Source organism: Scomber scombrus, chromosome 17 (genome assembly GCF_963691925.1).
Source record: "Scomber scombrus chromosome 17, fScoSco1.1, whole genome shotgun sequence".
Taxonomy (NCBI): Eukaryota; Metazoa; Chordata; class Actinopteri; order Scombriformes; family Scombridae; genus Scomber; species Scomber scombrus.
The window spans coordinates 25,047,337-25,073,017 of NC_084986.1; the positions used below are offsets into that span (position 1 = coordinate 25,047,337).

Here is a 25,681-nt window from a genome sequence, read left to right on the forward strand (position 1 = left end):
GGATAGTAAAGCCCAGGAACATGATTATTTTTGAATTGTTCTTTTGGAAAATCCAATGAAAGAAATGCTAAAAGAGGGTGTGTTGAGCTACACAAGCTAACAGAGGAGCAGCTAGCCTTTAGGTGACACCATTTTGGATTGGGGCTTTAAAGAGCAACAAATAAAGCTTCACATTCTAATTGAATTCAACCGTTGAGATAACTCAGCTTGTTTATATATATATAATTTAAAAAATATATCATTTTAAAGGCAAACTGCTCCGGAAAGAACTTACGAGGCAAACAGAAGCTAGACAAACTAACTAGGCTTATAGCTATAGGCAGCATGCATGCACATCACCAAATAGGATGTTCAAACAAATGCACAATTAGGGCAAACATGTTACTATTTTTTATATGATTGTTACTCAATCATTTGGACAACACATACACTGCTTTCACGTCAAATGAATTCTGAATTAGCTTATTCAAATCCTAAAGAAATACAAATAGAAGGAGTGAACACTCTTATACTAAACATTAGCTTCCTTTTGTGTTAAAAGAGGTTTCAGATACGTGTTCTTCTTAGAGATTCTTTTTTAACTGTATATTGATACAGTTTGATCAGCAAGATGTTTCCTCTTGAAGTGCCAATTTAAGTGCTCCAGTCTCAGAATTTTAAGGGGTCTGAAAAAGAAACAAAGACCCTCATAGAAGTGCTAAAATGGCTCTTAGCGCCTGGGGCTGGAAACAAAGTGCCTGAACTAAGTCTAATTTAAACAAAATTATATTTTTAAATACTGATAAGAACTAAGATTTCCTCCAAAAACACAATGCAGAACGCTTTTTTTTCACATTAAAAGAAGAGTCAAGGGTGGAGAGGAGCTGGCCTTTAGCCGCGCGTTAAAAACATGTCTTAAACGTCTAATTTTTATACATGCATGGGGCTCAAAATCTGACGTGTTTTGGCGCATGTGTCTGTATGTACTGTGTGTGTGTGTGTGTCTATGTGTGTGTAGAGCTGATTTCCTGAGTATAAGAACACCCACCATGATGGGGAATATTCGTTAGGCAGGACAGGAAACAGCAAAGCAAAGATTTTCCCTTAGCAAAAAGGTGCTTGATATAACCCCGGTGAAAAGAAACATCTAAGCCTCTACCTGTACAAAATCACTGTTACAGTCATCATGCTCCATACTATATACATTTCTGCCAAACAAGCACTTGAAAGTCACCGTTACAACATCCAAATACAATGGTATTGCTGATGAGTGGGAGAAAAAAATAGCCTTTTAACTGCCTGCAAAAATCTTTTTTTTTTCCTTTCAATTCAGTGCTGAGGAAGGCAAAAGAGGAATGTTTTCGGTTTACAGCCTGTACAAAGTTCTCCTGTACAGAAATACAAATGCGAGACGCTTGAAGACATTTTTGCATATGAACATTTTACAGTCTAACTGCATCGCAACTTCCTCGTGTACAGAAGCCGTATTCTCATTTTTCATGAATTAGGTTGAACATTCAGAGGATTTTCTTTTTCCTGAGTTTGAATTGCTGTGACGAAAAGGGCCTCTGAGATATAGCGAGAGAAAAACCACAGAGAGAGAGAGTGAGAAAGAGAGAGAGAGAGAGACAGAAAGAGGTAGAGAAGATTGACGGAGACAGAGTGGGAAAAAAGAGAGAAAGGCAGGAACAGAGATACTGTTGGTACACAGAGAGACAAAGAGAGCTGCTGTTTAGGTCCGATGAGGTTCAACTTTGAGTTGTGATGTGTGAGATATGAAGAACAGAGTCTCCACTGTAGAGGTTGCTGCCGGGGCGAGTATAGCACCATTGTAAGGGTTTGGTGAGAAGTTCCCACTCTGTCATGGAGGAGAATACCTGGAGAACAGTATTGCTGCTGTTAAGACAACTTTAGTGTCAACCGTTCAAAAAACAAAACAAAAAACAAACAAACAAACAAAACAAAAAAACCCGACAGCACAAAAAGACATAAATACAAACAAAGCTTGTTTTTCAGTGAACACTGGCAGAGGCTGACCGTCTCAACAACCCCAAGAGAGGGTTTGTCAGAAGAGTAAAATTAAATAATTAAAAAAAACAACATCAAAAACAACAACACAGAGAACCACCACTACATGGTGCAGTCCTTCCTTGGCTGCTCGTCAGTTGTACATTTATCAGTCATTTCCTGGCAGAAATCGACTGTTACCGTCTGGTTGGATTTTACGGACAGCTCCGATTGTGTGTACAAGCTGGCGTCCTGTCCGTCCATATCTCTGTCCGCCCCGTTCCTGACGGCCGAGTCGGGCTCGCTCTCCGAGGGGCCGGGTGACCCGTGGAGGCTGGGTTCCGGCGTGGCTGAGCCAGAGTGGGTGGTGAGGTCGATGCTGGTGGTGGTGGTGATGGTGTTGGTGGGGGCGTGCGCTGGTCTGGAGGCAGGCTTGGGCTCGTGGGCGGCGTTGTTGCCGGCAGTGGAGTTGGTGGGCCGCAGCATGGGGCAGTAGGTGTTTAAAGACTGGACCTGCTCGGGGCTCAGCTGGACGTCCCTGCACACCTCCTGAGACAGGCACGAGAAGTTCTCCCACAGCTCGCCCATACAAGCCTTCAGCTGGTTCCTCTCCGTCAGCAACTTCTCCTTCTCACACACCTGCACGCACGCACACACACACACATATAATGTGACTCAGTTAAGGTTCAGAGAATAAGACAGACTGTGACTGGAAGAAGCAGAAAAACCTCCTACTCACTGTCTACTGAGCTTATAAGCAGTGACATTTACTAATAAAACACTCAGCACTTCAACTCACATAAAGCTGTTTATCATTCACTATTTCATAACCCACAGCTAGTTGGCTCTATATTTAATAGTAAATTGAGATTTTGGACATTTATCATTATCATTATCACTTTAAACCATCACTGAATAACTGTAATGCATTGCACATAATGTATATATATTTTTATCAACATGCAAGGACCTAAAATTCTAAGAGAAAGTGAATGCAGTGTACTAGGTATGAAACCGTTAATGATTTACACATGGTGTCTGAGTTAACTCAACACTTTGACAACACATGAGCAGCATTTAGAACAAAAACAAACAAGAAATAAAACATTTTTTAAAGGGGCATCACAACTAGTTTGGAGCCAATCGTGGTCCAGTATTCAATTTACACAAGTATGATGTAGAAACTTGAAGCCTCCAGTGCACAAACATTGAGAATGAGAAGTAGGAGACATGTCCAACAATTCAGCTTTTGAAATAAAAAATGTTTATATATCTTTAATGAGGCAGTTTTTTTTTGTGTGGAAAAATATTCATTATTCTTAAAAAAAAAAAGATTCAGTAGTAACTTGTGTACTAAATCATTGTTCAAGGCTACAGAGCTATGAGGTCATTTACAGGCATCTGCAGGAGAAAATGAAGTATGATGTTGCATTTTCAACATGCTGCCACTAGAGGCCGACAAAGCCCATGTTCTTATCACTTAAATATCATGTAATCTCCAAAACTGCTACAATGTGTTATTTATGATGAGGTTATCATTTATCAGGTGGGAAATGATTCTTCTCTTTCTGATTGCCTGCATCTACAGCCGGTCAGTCTGTGAGTCTCCTCTGAGCTGCTTCTCATACATAAAAGGTGCTACACATTTAAAAGTTTACTATTATTACTGTCATAAAACTTTTACCACACTGGTGTAACATTTCTGGAGGCTGACACATCAAATCCAGCATGATGGTAGCCTGAAAACTGAAGCAGCCCACACACTATACTACACTGTCAGCATGGCAACCAGACAGCACTCCAGTGGTGTGTTAACTGCTGACAGGATGGAGATCATATTTCATGACATCATCATTTCTTTCACTGTGTCCAGGTGGCAGGTGAGATCAGGGCTGTTTGTGATGATGACAGATGGTGACAGCGTGCCAGTGGAAGTGGTTCACTCACCAGTTTTCTGATCTCGCACTCCAGGTTCATGATGCAGTCGAGCTTCCTCTTGCGGCAGCGCTGCGCCGCGATGCGGTTCTTGCTTCGCCGCCTCATGTCGTGGATGAACTCGAGCTGCTCCGAGGTCAGTTTGTGCATTTTCACCAACATTTGGAAGTCGTTCCGTGGAAGATTTGTGATTTGATCGACGGGGAAAGGGAGCTTCACCTGGAAGAGGACAAAGATTAGACAGGTGTCATTTATTTGAGTCTTTATTGAGCTGTTCATACTATTACTGTCTTTCTGAAGAGAGCCACTGGAATAATGATAGTCTTTTGACAGTGATTCATCTATTAAGAAGTGGATAAATGGAAATTACAGTCTTCTTAAGGGGGAATCAGGTTTTTTTTTTCATAATCAAAGTTTGTAAATTTGCCAAAAATATATCAGGATTTAGTATTTTATCCAGATTGTGACTCATACCATCAGCAATGCTACAATTCTATTTACAGCCCTTAGTTACAGTTGTATTTAACACAGCTGTCTACAACGGCAGAGTTACATAACTACAGTTCTATGAAATCCTACTCAGTGCCAGAAAGTGAATGTAATACCTGGATATTAACAATCTGTGGTGGTCAGGAGGAATAAAATAGAACTGTCCACACTGCTGAGTGTTGATATAAGTGTTTTATTAATAGAGGAGCTCAACCCTGGTCTTGTATTTTTAGGTATTTGGACAAAGTTCATTCATTTCAATGAGAAAGTGCATCTAAACTGCTGACTGGTACTGTAAACTTTACATATAAGTTAGTTACTCAAATAAGTGTATTAAGGTTTAAAGTACTCTTCAATTAATCACATTTAATTTGCTTTAAAAAAAAAACATGTATTAGTTTATCACTGATTATAACTGAACGCTGTAAAAATCTATGATCAACAAAAAGAAACTAACTGCTTCTCTTTTATTCACATCTTCTCTGTGATTTAACAAAAGAGGTCAATGGAGGATTATGGCTGACTGTAAACACAGGAGCATTTATCAGGTGAATCAGTGCACCATTGATGCCTGCACTGACGTAACACAGTTACCCCATCCGAGCACAAGATGGCAAAAGAGCACTGCTCCACATGGCACGCAGAGCAGCACCCTCAGCTCTCTCAGCCTCATATTTAACATGTCGCACAATCCCAAGCAGAGGGGAAAAGGTGATCCAAGAAAAAAGTCCCTCTCCATCTGTCCCTTAGCACCTGGAATGGTGCCAGCATGACAGATTGAGGGGGGCAGTGACTTGTCAACCTGATCCAAATCAATGTCAGGTGATTTCTGGGGGCATGAATATCTGCACCGGCAACAAGCAGCAGTCTCCACGGCTGCAGAACAAAAGAATTATGGGGATGAATGTGAAAGCGGTGTTTTGGCACAGGAACACAAACCAGAATCAGAAGGCCATGTGATATTTCTCCGCTGATATGTGTTTGCTCTCTTTCTCTCAGTTTCGGGAGCAACAATACGTCGGCCTCTCTCCCTCAGGTGATGGCAAACCTTATGATAAGCACATCATAGGCAGATCCACCCCGGCAGTATCTGCGTGCACCAGGGAGCTGTAGCTTTAGGCAGCGAGGGAAGCAGTGGAGGCATAACAAAGAGCCAGAGGAAGACAGCCGGAGAGCTTGGCAGAGATGAGAGAAGCTGCAGCTCTCTCTTTCTCCCCTCTCTTTCCTTTTCCCCCTCTATGTGGCTGCCTCTGCAGAGCAAAGCAAGAACAAAGTCAAACAAAGGAGGAAGAGAGGAGAAAGAGGAGCGATGCCATTCCGCGCTCCCTCTACCTGTACCTGGCTGCTCGAGCGGGGGGGCCAGATGCTCCCCGGAGACCCTTAACCACTCAGAGGCTGCAGCAGAGAGGAACGCGGCTCCGTTTCTAAACCAGACGGCGTGCAGCGGTGGCTGAGGCGTCACCTGGTGTAAGCGCTGCACTCGGGGGATAAAGCAAGGTGCCTACTCATGACAGAATCGAAATTACTCTTCACTGAAGAGCAAATCTAGATGTCAATCTATCCCTGAGAGAGAGCGAGAGAATGGCTTGAGTTTCCTCATTAGAAGTGCAGCCCTCTGAGCCGCCAGGAGCCCTATTTCTCATCTCAGCTCGACATCTGCATGCAGACACATGAATAAGTAATGACCCGAGCTTTCAAGGCCACACTCGGCTCTCGCTGCTACTTTGCCAGGGCATGACAACTCCAGCCTCAAAGAGAGGCGCGGGGCGAGCTATAAAACATCGCTCTGAGCTGCCAGCTTCATCTAAAGCAGAGGAGAAGATGACTCTGTTTGTGATTGTGAACCATAATGCACTGAGCTTTCCAGACACAGAATCAGATGGGATCTTTGTAAGGAATCAGGCCAGAAAAACACTGTGGGGGGAAGGAGACGCTGCGACCTTGTGATGGTTTCTTTCTCCCCTCCCTCATCCACCAGTCGCTCGTTACGCTGGGGACGGCTAAATTTAGCCGCTCCACCGCGAGACCCAGTTCAGCGGCGAGGCCGGGATGACAGAGTAGGCTTCAACGTCGGTCATAAATTCACACCCCCAAATGTTCTGGATTTACATTTTCTTTCTCTCAGTTCTCTTCAGGCCTGCTCGTCCTCCCTCCCTCCCTTCAGTCACTCTCTTTCTCTCTGGGTCATTATGCTGCAAATGGGGTACAGAGTGAAAAGTAGGGCTCATCTGTTATGAGGACCAGTGCTGTGCTGGGCCTCCGTCCTGGCACTGTGCACCTCTGAAACATAATGGATGTCCAAGGTTTAAAAATACTATTTATGTGGGACAAGTGAGCAATTCAGCCTCCTTTTCTTTTCCATACAACTTCTGGTTTATTACAACTCATTTCATAAACTGGAGATTTAAAAAGTTACAAGATATAATGTGTCAATCTGTGAGTTTTAGACGTGTTGGTAGAATGATAGAAATCTTCTCCTTTAACTTCTAGAATGATATTAAATAAGAATAATTTCCAAAATACTCCTTTAAAATAGTTTGTCTCAGTCTTGCAGGCAGTATTAAAACAACCTGATGTATTCACTAGTTTTAAAAAAGAAAAGAAAAACAACATCCAGAGATATGAGGATGAGTACAGGTGGATGTTCTAGCAGTGTGTGTGTGTGTGTGTGTGTGTGTGTGTGTGTGTGTGTGTGTGTGTGTGTGTGTGTGTGTGTGTGAGGCTGGGCAGCTGGCAGGTGGAGAGCTGCAGACAGCTGTAGCAGAGGTGGATGGATGACCCACATTGGGAAGAAGTCACTGTGCTCTGTGCTCACCTGCAGTCTCTTGACCTGCTCTAAAGCCTCCCCGCACTAGAAAAATCAGTCTCCATTCACCTACACGCTCCACACAAAAGCCTCACTGATATTTTCTCTGCTAGTTTGCTTTAAAAGCTGAGGCGGTTTCCTGCCTCACAGCTCAGGTTCAGGTCTGTGTGAGACTCGTCCAATCCAACCTAAAATGAGATCTTATCTTGTAAAAGTGCCATTTAGAATTGTGCACATCGGTGTTTCATGCTACCTCTGTAATTAGCCCTGTTACATTTCACATGCTTGTAAATGGGATTATACAGCAGCAAGTCTTCAGTCAGATCCTAATGAAGATAATGTGCAGAGGTTCAGCTGTGACTGTTGTTTCCTGAGGGGTTAAAGTGATAACCTGCAACATTTTTAGAAAATAAGCAGCTGTTTTACTGCTCTCTCACTGAATGATGTATGTGTATTATGTCATCATGATATCAACCTGTATCAGGTTCATAAAAAGATTTATTTATGTTCTGAGCATTCAGATGTTTCCAGTGAGAAATCCTCTGATGCTTTTTGCATTACTGGCAGCAGAGTTTGTTTGGAAGAAACGGTTATTTAACTGAGAAAAACCCCCATCACATTCCATCAACAGAAGAAAAAAAAAAACACACACCAAAAAAAAAAAAACTAGCAGTGCAAACATACTCGTACGTATTTCTGGGAATGTCAGTGAGAAATAACCCACAGCGCTGACCGCCAAGCAGCAACAATGCAGCCAAAATCAACATAACAAGAATCTGACAGATTAGCACTGTAAGGTAGCTGGATGTTAAATGTCTCAGTGCTTCCAGGTCTGCCACAGGATTTGAGGCCCTGATGTGCAATAGAGGAGTTTCTGTGCCCCAGCTGGCCCTGAGGGCCCACGTACTTTACAGTTTTGCACTAACTAAGCTGTAGCAGCATCCTGGGGATCTCCAGTCCAGCTAGACTCCACACAGACTCAACACGTTACCCTCCTCTGTGCACACACGTTAGGTAAGAGCCCCGAAATATCTCCTCTGTTTGGTCTCTATATTTGTCCCCGCGCTGCACAGCACGGTGAACGCAGCATATACTCCAGGGGCAATTTGAGGGGGTAATGAAGAGGCAACATATCTCATTACCTTGTTACTCCATTCTTTTATACGTGCATCAAGCTAAATATAGATTTCAAAATAAAATGCCTGGGTAAACAACACTGCTCCTGCTCAATTTGAACAAGTCTCCCTCTGTGTACTCCGCAGGCTACAAAATAAGGCTCCCTGTGTTACCATGAGAACATTTTTTATAGGTTTAATATAGATTTAAACTGTACATGAATGGGCAACACATGGCAAAACCTCCAATATCTTTATGTCATATGTTTATATTCCATGACATCATTTCAAAACTACAGTACACTTCTTGTCCAGGTGACTGATGGATGTGTGCATGTGGCTTTCATGTCATAGTGCTCAGGGATGAAAGAGTAACATTACTTTAACGTGACAGACGCTAGCTCATGTATATATTATCATTATCACACAGGACTAAAAATAAGTGAACAGCTCTATCAGTATGAATGGTAAATTGGACTCAGACCACAGCCACATCATATCTGGAGTAGAGCAAAGGTTCTCTGGCATTGTGCAAGGGTAGCGGAACTGATATTAAGGTATGTGCACTTCCTGTCACACGTTCACTCTGGTTCATTTTGCGTCTGGTAGAAAAAAATAAAACAATGTGCTGATGTATCAGGACTACTTCCTCATTCCTCCCACTCGCTGTGAGATCAATATTTGCACCTCTGTGGCCAGACGATACGCTAGAACGAGCTCCAACGCCTACACCGTGAGCGAGAGCCGGAGCTCTGAGAGACAAAGAAGGAGACAGACCGAGGTGCAAATCGGTGCCGTGCAGATCTGTGCGTGATACGTCCTCGGCTGAGATGCCGACGGTTGCGGTGTCAAGGTCAAATCCAAGTGGGATTGTGGCAGCGAAACGGCACTGACTGATTGCACACTCCAATCTGCTCATCGACATGACACAGTCACCTGTCATGACATGGTTCTGCTGGGAAGCCCCCGTAACAGAGCTGGAATAAAGGCCGTTAAAGTAAGCCTGTGTCACTTTAGTTAAAACGCGTGATAACGATAAATAAACGTTAAATAAATAAACAATACAGTGCAAGAGTAAGATAAGTGAGAGGAGTGATACAATCAGTGAGCTGGCACAGTGATAACAGTTACGCAACGATATTTATCTAACGTTTGCTAAGATTACCGATCACAGACTGTATTGAATGTTGCAACGTGTTTGTTGTTATTGGATCCGACGTATTATTTGGCAATGATGAGATAGTGACTGCTAAGACAACACTATCACTGTACAACAAACAGACATACAGTGTGTGAACTGACTCTAATGTCAGCGACAAGATAATATCTATATAGTTTAGTTTTAGTTTAGTTTGGTCATTTTTTTGACAAACTAAAAAAAAGCTGTTTCTGACTGAAAAGGTGTCGGCTGAAGCATTAACTTATAACACCGACCCTTTTTATATTAGTCTTTGAAATAGATTCTCACATACATAACATGTGACACATTTATAATAATATATACATAAGGCACATATAATAATACACCTAAAATATGGATTGGATTTTTATATTTTTTTTTATAATTTCACCCCCAGTTTAACCCTTTATAAGGGGAATAACTATATTTGGTAACTTCGGTAAACATCCAAAATAGCCTCCCCATGTCTCTCTGTGAGCTTGTAGAACCATGTGGAGACTTTTTGGAAAATGTTTTACCTTAGACCTGCGAGGAACCATATATGGTAACTTCATTAACCTTGATTTGCAACATAAACATTTTTTAAAGTCACAAAAGCAAAAAGGTCATGTAATATCGGCCCAATAACTCTCTAGGGTTGAAACTCCGAATTTCCAAGTATTTCAACGAGTTCTCTATGAAGGGTTCAATTTTAAGATTATTGGATCTCAAAATTTTCCAGATATACATCCGCTTCATACTAAAAATGACAAAAAAAACCCCACTTGATTCCACCATTGCTGTTGTGTAGGAGATAAGTCTGACCTCCACTATAGTAGTATACTGCTGTCATAGTAAGCTAGATTAGTTTACAGGCAGATCTAAACCACAGTGGGACAACACATCAAAATCTCACTCATTTGTGAGAGAACAATGTTCTTGTTCTTTCAGATGTTCCACAGTACAACACAGTGTAGAGTGAGCCTGTGTGTGAAAGGTGCTGCTAGTTTCACACAGATGTGGCTCATATGAACGAAACGGTCCATAACCACAGAGCGGGAGCTGCCCGGAGACCTCAAGTGACACGGGCTACCTTGAATGACTAGGCTTCGGTCGGACTGGCCTGCACTTTAACAACTTCCTTCCTCATCGGGATTCATTGTGTCCAGTCCACTGCTGCTATTTTTACCAGAGCTGCTTTCCCTCCCTCTGCCGTTTGCTCTGCAAACACACACAGAGCAGTTTTCTCCCTGTGTTTGTTTGTATGGCAGAATTACAGAGACGCATGGTAGGAAAATGAGCGGCCCAGGAAGTGTGAGGTAGCATTTCTTCACCACACATAAAGGCCAAGGACGAGTAACCTAACACTAAGCTTCATTTTGTAAGTACCTCTCTGTGACCTCCACTATAAGACTGACTGCTGCAATAAACTGCAGCGCAGGCTGATCTGGGAAACATTCATTCATGAGGAATCTTATCAACAGCCTGTGATAGTGAAGCTGGCAGATAACACTGTGTGAGTCAATAGATTTGACAGAGGATATTGTGTGGAGTAATGGAGCACCTACAGTACAATGGCTGACACATATATATATATAAACAAAGTCATACCCACACAAAAAAATAATGACAAAGGCAGCTAAAATGTCTCCTAGTCATTTTTGGGCCGCACTCCCGGTTGATAGCTCAGCGCTGTAAATCAATCTCACATCATTTACTGCAGTACATTCAGCAGCCTTTTCAATGAGCCATAAATCTGATGGCGATGGGAGTTGTGTGCCACGCCATGAAGGTAATAATTACACATTACTGCTGAGCCTCTTTTCTTCTGCAGCTCTGTTTGTGCAGCGGAACTGAATTCTTTCCACGGGAAAAAAAAGCACAATCCTGTCATGTAGCTCCAACCATTGCACAAGCGACTTGCTCTGTGAATCTGATCACCATGGCAACGCGCCACTTTCTCTCTCTCTCTCTATCTCTCTCTCTCTCTCTCTCTCTCTCTCTCTCTCTCTCACTCTTTCGGCTCCCTCTGTGCACTTGGAGCAGCTCTCTCCACCGAGCTCATCAAACATAATTCTGCCTACACCTCGAGCAAGCATCACTGAATGTAATATCACAAGAGTCAAGATGGCTTCCTGGAGCCAGAAGGTCGTAAGTTCAAGCTCTGCAGCAGCCGATATGTGAAGTCATGGAGAAAGACATGTATTCCAATGCTTGTGTCATTTAAATACCTCATAACTGATCTAGTGTGATGTATAATTTATTGTAAAAGCATTTCAAATCCCCGGCTGGGAAACTCAGCTCCTGGCTGCATTGGAGATATTTTGGAGATAAAAGGTTTTCACCTGACAGAAACAGCATTTGTCAGCAAAGGGCCTGAGATGCACATGGAAATTTGAATCATTAAAGTGGGTACACAGCAGCGCTATGAGGAAGCTAAGCCATTCTTTGTGAATTGATTTTACTGTCTTTCACCTTCCCTCAAGTGGGAAATGTGCTCATTCTAATGTTATTACACCTGCATTGTGCTCCATCTGCGAATTAAAGGGTCCCTTAATGATCTTTACCTGGTAAACAACAACAGTCGTCTAGTCTGCAGCTTGGAGGACGTCTGCCCAGGTGGATTAGGGGAGGAATATTAGAGGATTGGCTATTCATCCTTGTCAGCACTGTGGAGCTGCACTACAGTCTCATCATGAGACCAAACTGAGCCTCTCGCCCACTCACATTTAACTCATTGCAACCGCCGCCCACTAAAACTTTATGGCCAGAGCACAGTGCTGTTATGTATTGGTTGTAATCCCTCTGCAACACACCGCACACTTCACCGCAGCTGTGTGTCTCAGCTAATTGTCGATAGATCACCACTGTCAGAAGTCAGCAAGACTATGCTGAGAATTAGCATATGCATATTTATGGCGCCGGATTATGTTGCTTCTGCTGGGATAAAATGAGCTAGTTAGGATAGTTGGCATTGGCAGGGAGACAGATAGAGCCAGAGGGAATCACTTCAGAGGGCAGCTCCTCCCTGGGAGAATTTTGACACTTCAATTGCTTGCAGTGCTTCTCAGATAAACGCTACTTCCAGCTGAGATGATCAACCAATCACAGTCTTAAAAACAGTATCACAGCCTCCTGCATTTAGACAGTCCGACTGCATTTGGGCTCCCATATTCAGACTTATTACACAGATCTCCAGCAGTGCATAAAGCAGATTAATAATATCAAAGCACATCTGTGCCCTTTGGCGGTGCTGTAAATCTTATACTGAGCACTCTTGCTTCAATTACATGATGATTTAATGACTGCTAATGCAGACCTGGAGAGCAAGCCACTGCAATATAATTAGCCAAGGTGGAATTGAGTGTGGTGGATACATTCTGTGTTACATATGAGAGACAATGTTTTACACTCACCTCTGGCCCTCGCTCCTGTACATGGCAGGACTCGCTGTCTCCCTCCGAGAAGGAGCCCGATTCATCGCTGGAGTTGGTGCCGTAGGACTGCTCGCATTTGATCTTGGGCCGCACCTGGTTAAAAAGGGCATCCCCTCCCACACTTTGCTCCTGCTGGTCCACATTGAGGCAGCGTGCCACATTGGAGCACGGCGAGGAGGAGAACTCAAACTGAGGCAGGCTGCAGGGAGAGCCTCCGCTGCCGTCCTCCGCATAGGAGTACGAGGAGCAGGAGCTGGAAGTCCTGGTGCGTGTCTCACAAGGCGGCGAGCGTGGGCACACTTTGATTGGCACTGGGCAGCTGGTGATGGGCCGTGGGTGGCACAGGAGTGGGGGCTCAGTGGAGGTGGTGCTGGGAGAATAGGTCTGGGAGGTGGGGAGGGACTGGCTGGCTCCAGCCCACAGGCCTTTTGGCATGTGCTCAGAGAGCTCCATCTCCAAAGAGTTCCCACCAGGGTAGGAATGCGCTGGGGTTCCCAGACGGTTGCAGGCCCCTGAGGAAAATATGACACTACGGCGGTCTAGCTCAACTTCCTGTTTGCAGACCCCATCGCAGGAGGCGGACTTGAGGGACAACCCTGCAGGGAAACCGTCCACTTCCTTCGGGGATGTAACAGACAGACCCAGCTCCCCAGTGAAAGGCCTGAAGTCTTTTTTATGATCTCCCTGAGAGTTTCCTTTGTCCTGGGGGCAGACAAGTCTGTTGGCGAATAGCTGCTGTGATGTGTTGGGCAGACTGGGGAGGTCCACCCCTTTCTTGAAGAAGGCTCGGAGGCAGGAAGGGGACTTGGTTCTCTTGGTTCTTTCCACGGATATGGGGTTATCCATCTCCATGGCTGTCACACTGTCCTTATCCCTGACGTCCTGCTCATCCCCTGACAAGCACAATGAGATGGCCTCTTCCTCTACCTGCGGTTCAACTTTGATCTGTGCCAAAGGCAGCCTGTCCTGACCTGGCACTGCCCCGCCAACGCCACTCTCACTCTTTAATGTGCTTGGAAAACCTGAGGTACTGGTGTGTGAGGAGGTGTCATTATTGTGCTTGTTACAAGCCCATTGGTATTTCCTGTACTTGGGGCATCGTGGCAGGTCTGACGATCCATGCCGATCAAAGTCCAGCCGGCCATCCGTGAAGTTACTGGGTATAGCCATTGCTAGCCGATCATCGTCAGGAGAAGAAGTGAGGACGTCAGCACACCGCCGCGCCCTGGGGGAGGTGGGTCTTTCTGCCTCTGACTGCATGGTCTCATCCTCCGAGTTGTTGACCTCTGTCGCCACCTTGTGGCAGAGCAGCAAGCTGTCCTCCTCGCTGCGCAGCTGAGCTTCCAGGAAGCGAAAGCATGAGTCCTCGAGGTTGTGCATGCGCAGGAATTCGGCACAGCGGATGACCTCCTGGATGTTTTCTCTGCTGAGTAACAGCTTAGCAGTGTAGGCAAACTGCAACAATGGGGCGAATCCCCTGGCAGTGACCTGCAAAAAAACAGGGAAATTGCCAGCATTACCATCAGCACAGCCATTGTTCGGAGCCCTTGGAGTGTGGTGAGAAAACCCGACAGCTCCAACGACCATAAACAAACATTGTAAAGTACCGGTTAATCTTTTTATCGGGTCAGCACTGAACATTCTGTAAAGCAGTAAATAAGAACTGGTGTTCTGGGGCTGTTGGAAAGTTGTGTGTCCAGCCTCATGTTCACAAAAAACAACCTGTGGGACATTCCAGCATTCCACCACTGTCTGCTCTGTGGTCATCACTGATTATGTCTACACCCACTCCTGTCAATGCTTTCCATCTGCAAAACTCTTACTTCTTCATGTAGAATGTCTTAGCACAAATGTTAGTCTTAGGCATTTAACTGCTCTATATTCATTCTGTTGCATGTATTCACTCTTGGCAGCAGAACATGTTGCCTCAAATGCCTCGTTGAATGGTCAAATGATGGCAATTCTTAAGAAGGGATCTTTGCGGTTTGCTCAGTGAATTATACGTCGGGCCTGGTTTTAATTTTAGTTTTTGTACAACGGTTTGGTATTGTTTTGAGGGTTTTGATCCAGATCCCAAACTAATACTTGGGACCTTATTTAAGAAACACTTTTTCATTCAACAAAACGCCAAAGTTCTTAACAGATAACATTGTTTAAACACAAGCAGCCTAAATCAAATGCCCTAAAATCTGCAAAACTATTTGACTAAAGAATAAATGACAAGATTAGGAAACTGAGCAGACATTGACATTTGACTACTGGTTCTAGAAACAAAAGAGTTGATGCCTGGGACTTTGTTTAACCTTTAGAGTTTTGACCTCCCCACACTGACATGAATGTGTCTAGCAGTGCTCAGTACTATAAGTACTCAGATCAGGGCATGGTCCCACAGCCTCACTTTCTGTGTTAGTGCCCTGCCTCCTCAGGTCAAGTGTCTGTAAAGCCTAATGGTTTGTAAGACTGTGGCTTATCCCTGTTGTGGCCATGTGGCATGGGATGATAGAGGGAAGCCTTCCATTTAGACTTAATGCCAGATAATTAGGTAAACTCCTGAGCCTGCAGAAGTCCAGGCCGCCCTCTGCTGTTGTTGTCACTGAGCACACAGACGAGAGAAAGAAGCTAGGGGAGCCGGCTTTAATACAAGGCTTGTCTGCTGTTTGGAGATCAGCGTGAGGTTCACACTAGGTTGTGTTCATCACTTTACTCAAGCTCTGGTACCCAATCCCTGCAGCTTTATCCTGATATATTCTCTGGTGACAAACACATACTGTTAGGCGCTCTGGAAAGTGATCAAACCACACAGAAAAAGTGCGCTCACGAACCCAATTACAATGGATTCACTTTGAAACTCAGTTGCTATTGTTTGGTCTACAGTACAAAGCACCTTTTCAGGGGCTGAGTGATGTAAAGTCTTCCTTACAAGATTTAACAGAGGCTTGCAGATGTAGGGGATGAGCAGCACAATGTGGTTTTAATGAGCCCACTGTTTACTGATTGTTTTGCTGCCTTTGTTGGGGGAAACAAGATGAATTACCCGAGGTGGAATGGCATACACTGTTGTAAGCATTGCAGCAGCTTCCAGGTCCAGCGGTCTCTGACAGACACCCCAGTCGTAAAACAGGATTTTCCCTCCTAAATAATCAAGCTTTAAAAACCACAGAATTTACTCTGTGGATTTTTCTGCCTGGAAAAACGACTATGTAGTGTGTATGAGGAAACACAAATATGTCTGTAAAAAAATAGCTCGAGGTCATCTATGAATGTATTAAATCATCAGGCTATGTGGATTTTTCTGGAAGTTGAATAAACATGTGTGTTAGGGTGCTGCTTTTTATTTTTTAGAGGTTTTAGACCCCATAGAGTCAATACTTTGTTGACGTCTTCTTTGTTCATTTCCCAAACATGATCTTAAACTAGAGACAGTACATACTAAAGGCTTAAGACTCAACAACACAATAAAGGAAGGGTCTCTGCTAATTTGAATGGAACAAGACCCCAAAATACAGAAAGGGGTGATGAAAGAACAGATATGAGCATTTTAGCTTTAAAATGTGAAGCACCAAACTTGACTTATAGCTAAACTCAAATGATGTCATGATTATGTGTAAGATCAACTACACTGAAGTGACTAGATTTAAAATGGTATATGAGACTATATCTAATTGATTTCTGATTGATCCTGTTTATGAAACAGAAGGTGGTCTTTTCATTTCTGCCATTAATCATTTGGATTTTTTCACAATTTACTTTGGAAATGTATTATTATTTATTATGTCTGTAAACTATATTTCCTAACATCAAACGCTGTTTTGTGAGCACATATGTGGGGTCAGACATTCTACGCTCAACGTTTACCTACTAGCTTCGTATTAGGCTTTCAACCAAATCCCATGGATTTCTTCACTGTTATAAAATATTGGAGTAAGTCTATAGAAAATTCCCATATTACTGACACCCTCAGATTCACAAAGGAAATCACCCCAGTATGTTCAATAGTAGTTACAGCCCTGTGCTTGTGACTTTAGTGACGCTATAGTTCAGTTACAGTTTGTTTTACATTCCAGCCACTACAATGTAGCTACAGTAAAATGCGCTGAAAGAAATGTGCTTCTGCTTTCCAACCTCTTGTGTATTCTTTGTCCATGAAAACCATTTTTATGATCCAGTAGAGTGAAGAAAAACAGCTGAGACTTTTTTTTCATTACGAATGCATTTTGGGAGCAATTTAAAGCTTTGAACATTATCATGTGTTAACATTATTGCCTTTTTATTGTGTTGAAAGTCTCTAGAACTGCACTGGAGGGATAAACAGCATTCTCCCCAATGATATTCCTTCATTTGGTTTTCAGTCGGGTTGAGATTTGGTGTAGAAACTACATCATTTGATTCACATCATACTCTGCGTTCATCATTCAGACTTGTGCCTCGTGGGCTCCCTTTAAACTCTCTATCAAAGCCTCTACATCTTTTCCTCTTGCCAACTTGATCCAAAAAAGAAGTCAGCTGGGCTTGCTCTTGATTCTTGCACATGTCATAGAGCATGATGTTAACTGTTTAATTGTATCATGGAGTACAGTTGTATTGTATTGATGTATTTTCACGCAATAATGCATTTTTTGTATTTGTCATCCCTCTGTACCTGTGTAATTCATCATTTCATCATATCATCCATTTATCCCGTTGTCCCTACATTACACATTGTTCTCTTTCATGAACTATCTACTATCTGTTAGTCACTCTTACAAAGCTATAAATAAATGTCTTTCTTATTTCATAGTGTAATTCTAGCCCTGTCAAATGAGGCAATTCTTCTTAGCGGCAAACAGCTGTCAAATCTTTCAGCATTTCTTTCAGTTGGACAGCTTCAAATATTCCCTAGTCTGGTTTAAAAATCACATTTGAAGTTATTTACATTGCCAGTGCTGTGGTGAGAACATTTAATAAACCATGCTGTAAAACGTTCTTCTATACTTTTGCTGTTTGTTTCATTTTGGGTTTTAAATCTTTATTCTTATGTTAATTTTATTTACACATCAGCTGAATTTCTTCTCTGCTGTGATATGTTTACAGACCAATGTAAATGATTTAAAACATCATACCAGAAACAGATGTTTGATATGCTAAATACACATCTGTTTGCACACAGCATATAATGTATGATGGGATTATTACAGTAAGATATTTCTGTATTTTCCAGGCTTCAGGATACGTCTTGTGTCAACCCGGTGGGAAACAAACAGCTCGGTCATGAGAAACAAGAAGTTAGTGACACCCAGGACAATACATGTACTCCTGAGGCCAAATCCAGTGACATAGAATACCATTTAAAATTTTAAATATGGTGCAATTGTTATTCATGCCGGTGGTAACAACTTCTGATTACAACAATTGGAGGTCACTAAAATTGATGCTGAGTCAGCATATACATATGCAAAGACAATGTGGGACTCTCTGTGCCCCTGCCTTATCTGACCAATGATGAAATGTATAAGGTGCATGTCATCAACTGCTGGCTGTTGAGGGGGTGTCCAGCAAATGACGTGGGCTTTGTAGATAATTGGTGGACTTTCTGCTGTAGACCTAACATTAAAATAAGCAACGAATTCTCAGCAAAAGAGCAGGAAGTTAATACTTGCAATTTCCTGTTTATCACACATCCAAATACATATATATATGATGATCAACAACAAAAACAACAACAGCATCTACCACGAGTGTCACAGCCATGAGTAAAGCTATGCCCCCTCCTCATCCCTGAACCTCTCAAAAACAACTTTTTGTTGCTCCTTTTGAATTGAATTGTACTTCTGCACAATTTTCACAAATTTACTCCACAATTTGAAATACAAATCCTTTTGAGTGTGGTCCGAACAACAGGTTTTTTTTAATGGAATTTTCCTCTTAAATTGTACCACCCATTCTGTCTGAGAACAGGTTTTGTATGTTGCCAGGGAACAGATTATTTCTTGCTTTGTATAATATTTGTGCAGTTTTAAATTCTACAAGGTCCATGAACTTGATAGCCTGGGATTTTAAAACCAGTTTGTTAGTGTGATATGTTGAATGTTGTTTACTATTCTTATGGCTCTTCTTTGTAGTATGTATAATGATTGTAGGGGTGCTTTAGTAGGTTTTTCCCCATACCTCCACACAGTAATTCACAAGTGAACAATACAGAGATATATAATAGAGGAGAATAAAAACATCCCCTGGTTTCTTTTCAGTACTTTGGCCAGGTTGACAGAGTAATAATGATCCATGTATTCCTATAGCTCTCAGTAGTAATGGCTTCATGAGCTTCTTTAATTATAAAATTCTAACTATTATTATTATTATTATTATTGTAAAAAAAAAAATCATCATTTCCTGCCCTCAACTGGCACCAAACCTTAGAAACAGTGATAAAGCCTGATATATTACATTTATTTATTCCCTTATATGACTTAACCTGAATGATTTCTTCAGCTTAACCATCAACCTGTCTCTTAGACCACATCCCAACTAGACTGCTTAAGGAGGTCGTACACTCAGTCAGCACCTCTTATCAATCTGTCTTTAGTAACAGGATATGTACCACAGTCCTTTAAAGTAGCTGTAATTAAACCTCTTCTTATAAAGCCTACTGTTGATTCAGGTTCAACTACAGACAACTACAGACCTATATCTAACCTTCCCTCTCTGTCTAAGATCATTGAGAAAGCAGTCACCAATCAGTTTGAGGATTTTCAGTCTGGATTTAAAAGCATCACAGCACAGAGACTGTAATGGTTAAAGTTACAAATGACCTTCTAATTGCATTGGACAAAGGATTTCTCTCTGTACTCGTCTTGTTAGATCTTAGCGCTGCATTAGACACTATTGACCATCACATCCTATTACAGAGACTGGAACATTTAATTGGCATTAAACTGCATTGTAACTGCATTCAGTTGGTTTAAAATCCAATTATCAGATCAATTTGAGTTTGTACATGTTAATGATGAATCATCCATGAGTACAAAAGTTAGACATGGAGTTCCACAAGGTTAGATTCTCGGACCAATACTATTCACCTTATAGATGCTTCCTTTAGGTAATATTATCATCAGGAAATACTCCTTAAATGTTTATTGTTATACAGATGACACCCAATTGTATTTCTTAATCTGTTGTGATTTGGTGCTATAAAAACAACATCGTACTTGACTTGAGTCTGGTATAAAGCACATTGCAGTGAGCTCTGGGTAACAGACAGTCCGATAGCACTGCGCATATCAGTCATTGTTAAGAGGAAGCTGCTGACTCCATATCCATGAGGGGGGATGTGGTGTGTGTGTGTGTGTGTGTGTGTGTGTGTGTGTGTGTGTGTGTGTGTGTGTGTGTGTGTGTGTGTGTGTGTGTGTGTGCCTATGCTAGAGTAGGTGGGTGGGTGGTAGTGTGTGTGTGTGTCTGAGTATGACGGATTGGGGGGAGGGTAGAGGCTTTGACTGGACTATCCGCTCTACTGATGAGCACAGCACATCCACTACACCGCTGCTGCAGGACTGCTCAGGAACCTGAGCTTACACACACACACACACACACACACACACACACACACACACACACACACACACACACACACACACACACACACACACACACACACACACACACACACACACACACACACACACACACACACATTTATATACCCTCTGCAATAATAGATACATATAAATCAGAATTTCCTCATCTTTTTGACTATAAATTATATGATAGATGTAGTGTTTTCTCTTTACAATCATACTGCCATATTCTATTCATTTATTTATGCGTTAAAGGGTTACTCCTGAGAGGAGGACGAGGTCAAAATTGAAGCAGCAGGGACTGAGATATCCTGACTTCTAGTCCAAGCTCCAAAAACACAGGATCCAACATTTACCATAATAGAAACAACAGCATTTTTATTAGACCACCTGTATGGCAAATCCTTACGTCTTTCAGTTTGTAACACAGGATTTCTGCAACTCTAAGCAAGACACCACAATAACCACAATGACATCACTATGATGTCATTAGGGGTTATTTTCTCAGTTGACAAAGCTTCTCTAGACCTAAAAAAGACATTATAATCCTGTGCATCACGCTCAGTAGTGCTGAACATGACTACTAAACTGATCATCTGTAAAAATCTGTTGAAAGTCCCTTTAAAAAGACCCATTTCTGGGAAGATTAATATTAAAAAAGAGTCAATTCAAGCTTATACCTGTGCTTTATGACTGCAATTCATAAACATACAGAGATGACGGGACAAATAGGAGCTCCACCAGAACTTGTGTAGTTGTTAGATGTCACGTAAACACCACCCAGACACAATCCCACACACACAAATTGGTTGGTGTGTTGCTACAGTAGTGGGATACAGATAACGTTTGTACTGTTGGTAGTTTGGCTGTTTATGGTGCAAAGACAATCCAGAGGGAAAGTTTAGCTGTTCCCTCTGTCTTAACAAACTCTCAAAATATTACTTTAAAAGAAAACTGACATTTTGAAAATAACTAGGTCTATACTTCCATTGTAAAATATTTATATAGTCCAGAAGGGATTCCAAACAGTTCCTGCTTCTAATGAATTAATATTATGTTATATTAATATTGAGTCGCACTGTTTTAAATAAGAATATAGAGTGTATCATATCTAACCTGTTACCATATTTTGAAGGATGAGGTTGATTTTTTTTAAAGTAAAGGATTAAAATGAAGTTTTATTTAAGTAAACATCAACATTCTGCTTGGATTTTATACGTTTTCCAGAAAAAGACAAAACCACACCAACACTCCCAACTCGTGGAGTATTACTCAGCATTAATTGTCTTCATCACTGTGTAATTACATGTAGGATGCTGTTGATGTCATGCACCTGTGCTGTATGACTTGTGTGCTGAGGGGTGACATATAAATTACATACATAACAAGAACAGAACACAAACCCTCAAGCGACTTTAGAAAGTGTACCTACAGGTAACTGCCACTGGCCTCTCTTCATGCACACACACCCACACACACACACACACACAGTTGGTTGCTGTGGATCGAGCCTTGCTGACTGTAATAGTGAGGCGGTCATAGCTTAAATGAGTCTGGGCGTCCGCCTGCTGCATCCAGGCCTGCTGATAAACAGCAAAGCTGCTGGAGGAAAAGTGCTGAGCGTACCAGGGATCTATTTTCAGCTAGTATCAGCAGCTGCTGCCTGCGGGAGCGCGTCTTTATGTGTGCCCTGCACCATATGTGATTACTCCACTGTTACAACCAGCACAGCAGCCTAATGAAGGAAAGCATAAAGGGAGTGACACAGGATGGATGGAGGGAGGGAGGGAAGGGAGGTAAATACTGGGGGAAGATGGACGGAGCACGGAGGAGAATGAGAGAGGAAGGGAGACAGTCACAGTGTAGGAAACTAAATGTTAAAGGAAGAAGAGGAGGACAGGGAGGGTACACAGAGTGTTTCCTGCTCATTAGCTGACTGCCATGACGTTTGAAGTATTTCAGCTGTTAGTTAACACTTAATGCTTGAGTTAAAACAAAAAGGCAAATTCATAACCGTGACAGATTGGGGCCATGTTAGGTTAACGCAGCCCTGCTCTGCGTCTGGAGTGGACAGACGATACCATTACAGGGCAGGAAATTATAGGCAGTGGCCAATCACAGACACGGACAATTCGCCTGACATTTTTAGGAAGCCTGCCAAATATCCTTTCATAAACAGGCTGAGCAATACTACACCACCCTCCCCTCATCCTCTCACCTCCCTCCTCCCTCACCCAGTACTCCTCTCTTATATTGGCCTTTCGCCCTCTGTAGAGGAGAGGGCTAATTTATGCAAATGTGCTTCAGTGAATTCTTGCATGTCATGCATGCTAATGAGGACATGGCATGGCATGACAATGTGTTTCCCTGCGCAAGAGAAAAACAGTCCATCTCCATTGGAGGGAGCAGCCGATGCTTTAACATCAGATCTGCTGAGTAACCTGACATGAACCTCTGTTTTCACAGACAAACAATAAGGAGCCTGAGTCACAGCACTAATGGAAATGAAGCAGGCCCTGTACTGTACGCTGTCATGACGCCATTGTGGGTTAAGCTGTTATCCTGAAAGAGATGATAGGAAATGTGAGAGGACAAAGAGCCGCCACAGAACAGAAAAGCTCTCAGGCCAAAGGGAAGTTTTTATAAAGACATACATCAGACACTTTCTGTTTGCATAACACTTCCATTATTACTGAGAGAGGAATGAGATAATGGGGCAATCACTTTAATTTTGATATAATCTTCAAAATCTTCCCACCTGCAGGCATTCGACTCTTTCTGTTATCATTTCACATTACTGCAGTTGTCAGGGCAGAATGATTTAACAGGTATTCACCCAACAACAGTAAAATAGATATACTGAAATAATAATAATGTGAACGTGTAACATAATCATTACTAGACATGTTATTCACTGGCACGTATATAACAACCCCTATCTATTTTATCTTTCAAGTCTCTGTATGTTACAAATTACGTCAAAATCATTGAATGAAACAAGATAGTGAACAAATAAATATTATTATTATTTCTAAAGTGTTCTCTGGAAAATAGTTTGGAAAAAAGCACACAATACACAATGTTTTAAATGAATTAAAATCATAATATAAACATTGGTATGGTCCATTAAAAGTAACTATTTTATCCACACCATGTACTTATGTATAATAGAGAACACTAATATATATGTATCTGATCAATTACTAAAAATATATACATTTAGAGGTTGATTTTAATACAGATTTAACAAACTTTGCATTTTTTGTAATTACCATAGATTAAGTAAGTTATTATGATAAAGATGTGCAGTGAAACAGAATATTTTGCAGTATTATGGTTAGATATACAAAAAAAGTCAATAATACATCAACCACAGCGATGAAATGTTTGCTTGCCTGCCAACACACACATTAATACAGATAGAACTATGATAAGCCAATAGCGGCTCATAATATCAGCCTGCCACTATCAGTCGAACTCTAGCGTTAAAGTGCAATAGATCAGCTGGGGTAATGATTTTGTACTCAGGGGGGTTTCATTCATATTAGATTGAGTGTAAGCAGTGAAAAGACTCATTGAGCACAGTAGTTCCATTGTCTCACAGTGACGTTGAAACAGTTGTAAACGTAAGGAAAGTGTCTTTCTAGGTGACAGCAGAAGCTCAGACATTCCTGGGGCTGAGCTGCTGGTAAATAAACCTCCCCCTAACAGTGGATTAAAACAGATAGTGTACTACCTAATCCTCTGCCAGTGCAGCTTACAGTACAGACCAGACATGGGGAAGGACATGACCCCACCTCTTCACTCTTTTTAGACATCAAGAGATTTTGTTGGGGCTTTACCAAACACACATCAAATCATGGACATTTTCTTAAGTATATTATATGTGTCTGGACTAAAAAAGGTGTTACTTTCAGTTTTGTGTGAAGAATTTGTTTCCTTTCACGAAGGAGGATGTTCTCTGCTTAACTGTGCTGGGTTTGGAGGTTAAATACAAAGTGCATAAACACAGGGATCACACCACAGGCTGTCGACCGGCAGGCTGGCTGCTCAAGGTGTTCCTCTACCCGGTCTCTCACACTCACACAAAGACCCTGCATCTTCTCTGTCAGCTTATGGGATGAGATGTGTCCTCGTGTTGGCAGGGAAAGAGAGACCCCCTGCTGGACCATAGGGGGCTGGGTATTAGTGCCAGCACTCCCACTACACCATATCACTCCTCTCTCCATCTCTTCGCCTTCATCTTCTACCACCCAACCCCCATCTTTAAGGAAGGCAGGGCTCTGTCTCCTACCATCTGTCTAATAGGCTGTGTGTATGTGTGTGTGTATGTGTGTGTGTGTGTGTGTGTGTCCGTGTCCTGATAAGGCACTTGATGCACGATCAGTCTCTGTGAAGCCCCTTCAGATTAAGCTGGTATTGCAGGTCGAGTCCTGATCAACCGTTTGACCTATGCAAAACCTTCATAAGTACGTTACATTTGCTTATGTGAGGTCTATCTTCAACTGTTGCTTGCTTGTCTACAAGGAGAAAGTACTGTCTTTGTTGCTACTGTTGTCTCACAAGCAAAAAGAAGCTATCAAGTCACATGATAGTCTGATCTACCACCTCTGTGGTTTAAGTCTGGTTGAGTTTAGGTAGTAAGAACTATTGGGTTATGGTTAAGGAAAGGTTGTGGTCATGGTTAAAATAATCCAATGTTGTCAGCATCTGACCCAGCAATCCACCCCGATTTCCTCCCAAAAAGGTTTGTGGAGAAAATATAAACATACAGTACCAGTTAAAAGTGGTAAGGGTGGGTTGCCAAGGAATTTGTCATAATGATTCTGATTCTAATCTTCCCTGTAAAGTCAGGTCGTAGACAAATAACAGTTGTCATTACTGAAATGAAAATGATTGAACACCCACTGTCTCCTATCTTTTATCTCTCTGCTACCATGCCATTGATGCTTTGGGGGGCTCCACCGGAATAAATGGGGATCCACATGTTGTGTGAAGTCTTGTGTATCATCCACTGGTCTGTGCTTGCCTTTGGCCCCCTTTCAACACTACCTACTCCGACCCTACCCCTACCCTGACACTGACCCTACCTCTTACCACCATCAGGACCAGAGCTGGGTATCGTTTAAAAAATGATGATACCAGTACCAATTCAAGTACTCTTAAAGTTATACTGATACACACTGAGTACTTCACTGACACTCATC

General features: G+C 42.2%; 1 protein-coding gene across 2 annotated transcripts in view; it reads right to left on the reverse strand.

The window, feature by feature from the left end:
* Positions 1–284: 284 nt before the first annotated feature.
* Positions 285–25,681, reverse strand: part of bach2b (BTB and CNC homology 1, basic leucine zipper transcription factor 2b) — a 97,360-nt gene continuing 71,963 nt past the window's right edge. For both annotated transcript variants that reach the window (XM_062437841.1, XM_062437840.1), the window contains 3 exons: positions 12,907–14,415; positions 3,934–4,140; positions 285–2,625 (listed from right to left, as the gene is read on the reverse strand). In XM_062437841.1, the coding sequence (XP_062293825.1) occupies positions 2,110–2,625; positions 3,934–4,140; positions 12,907–14,415 (2,232 nt within the window). In that variant the 3' untranslated portion in view covers positions 285–2,109. The remainder of the gene's footprint in view (positions 2,626–3,933; positions 4,141–12,906; positions 14,416–25,681) is intronic.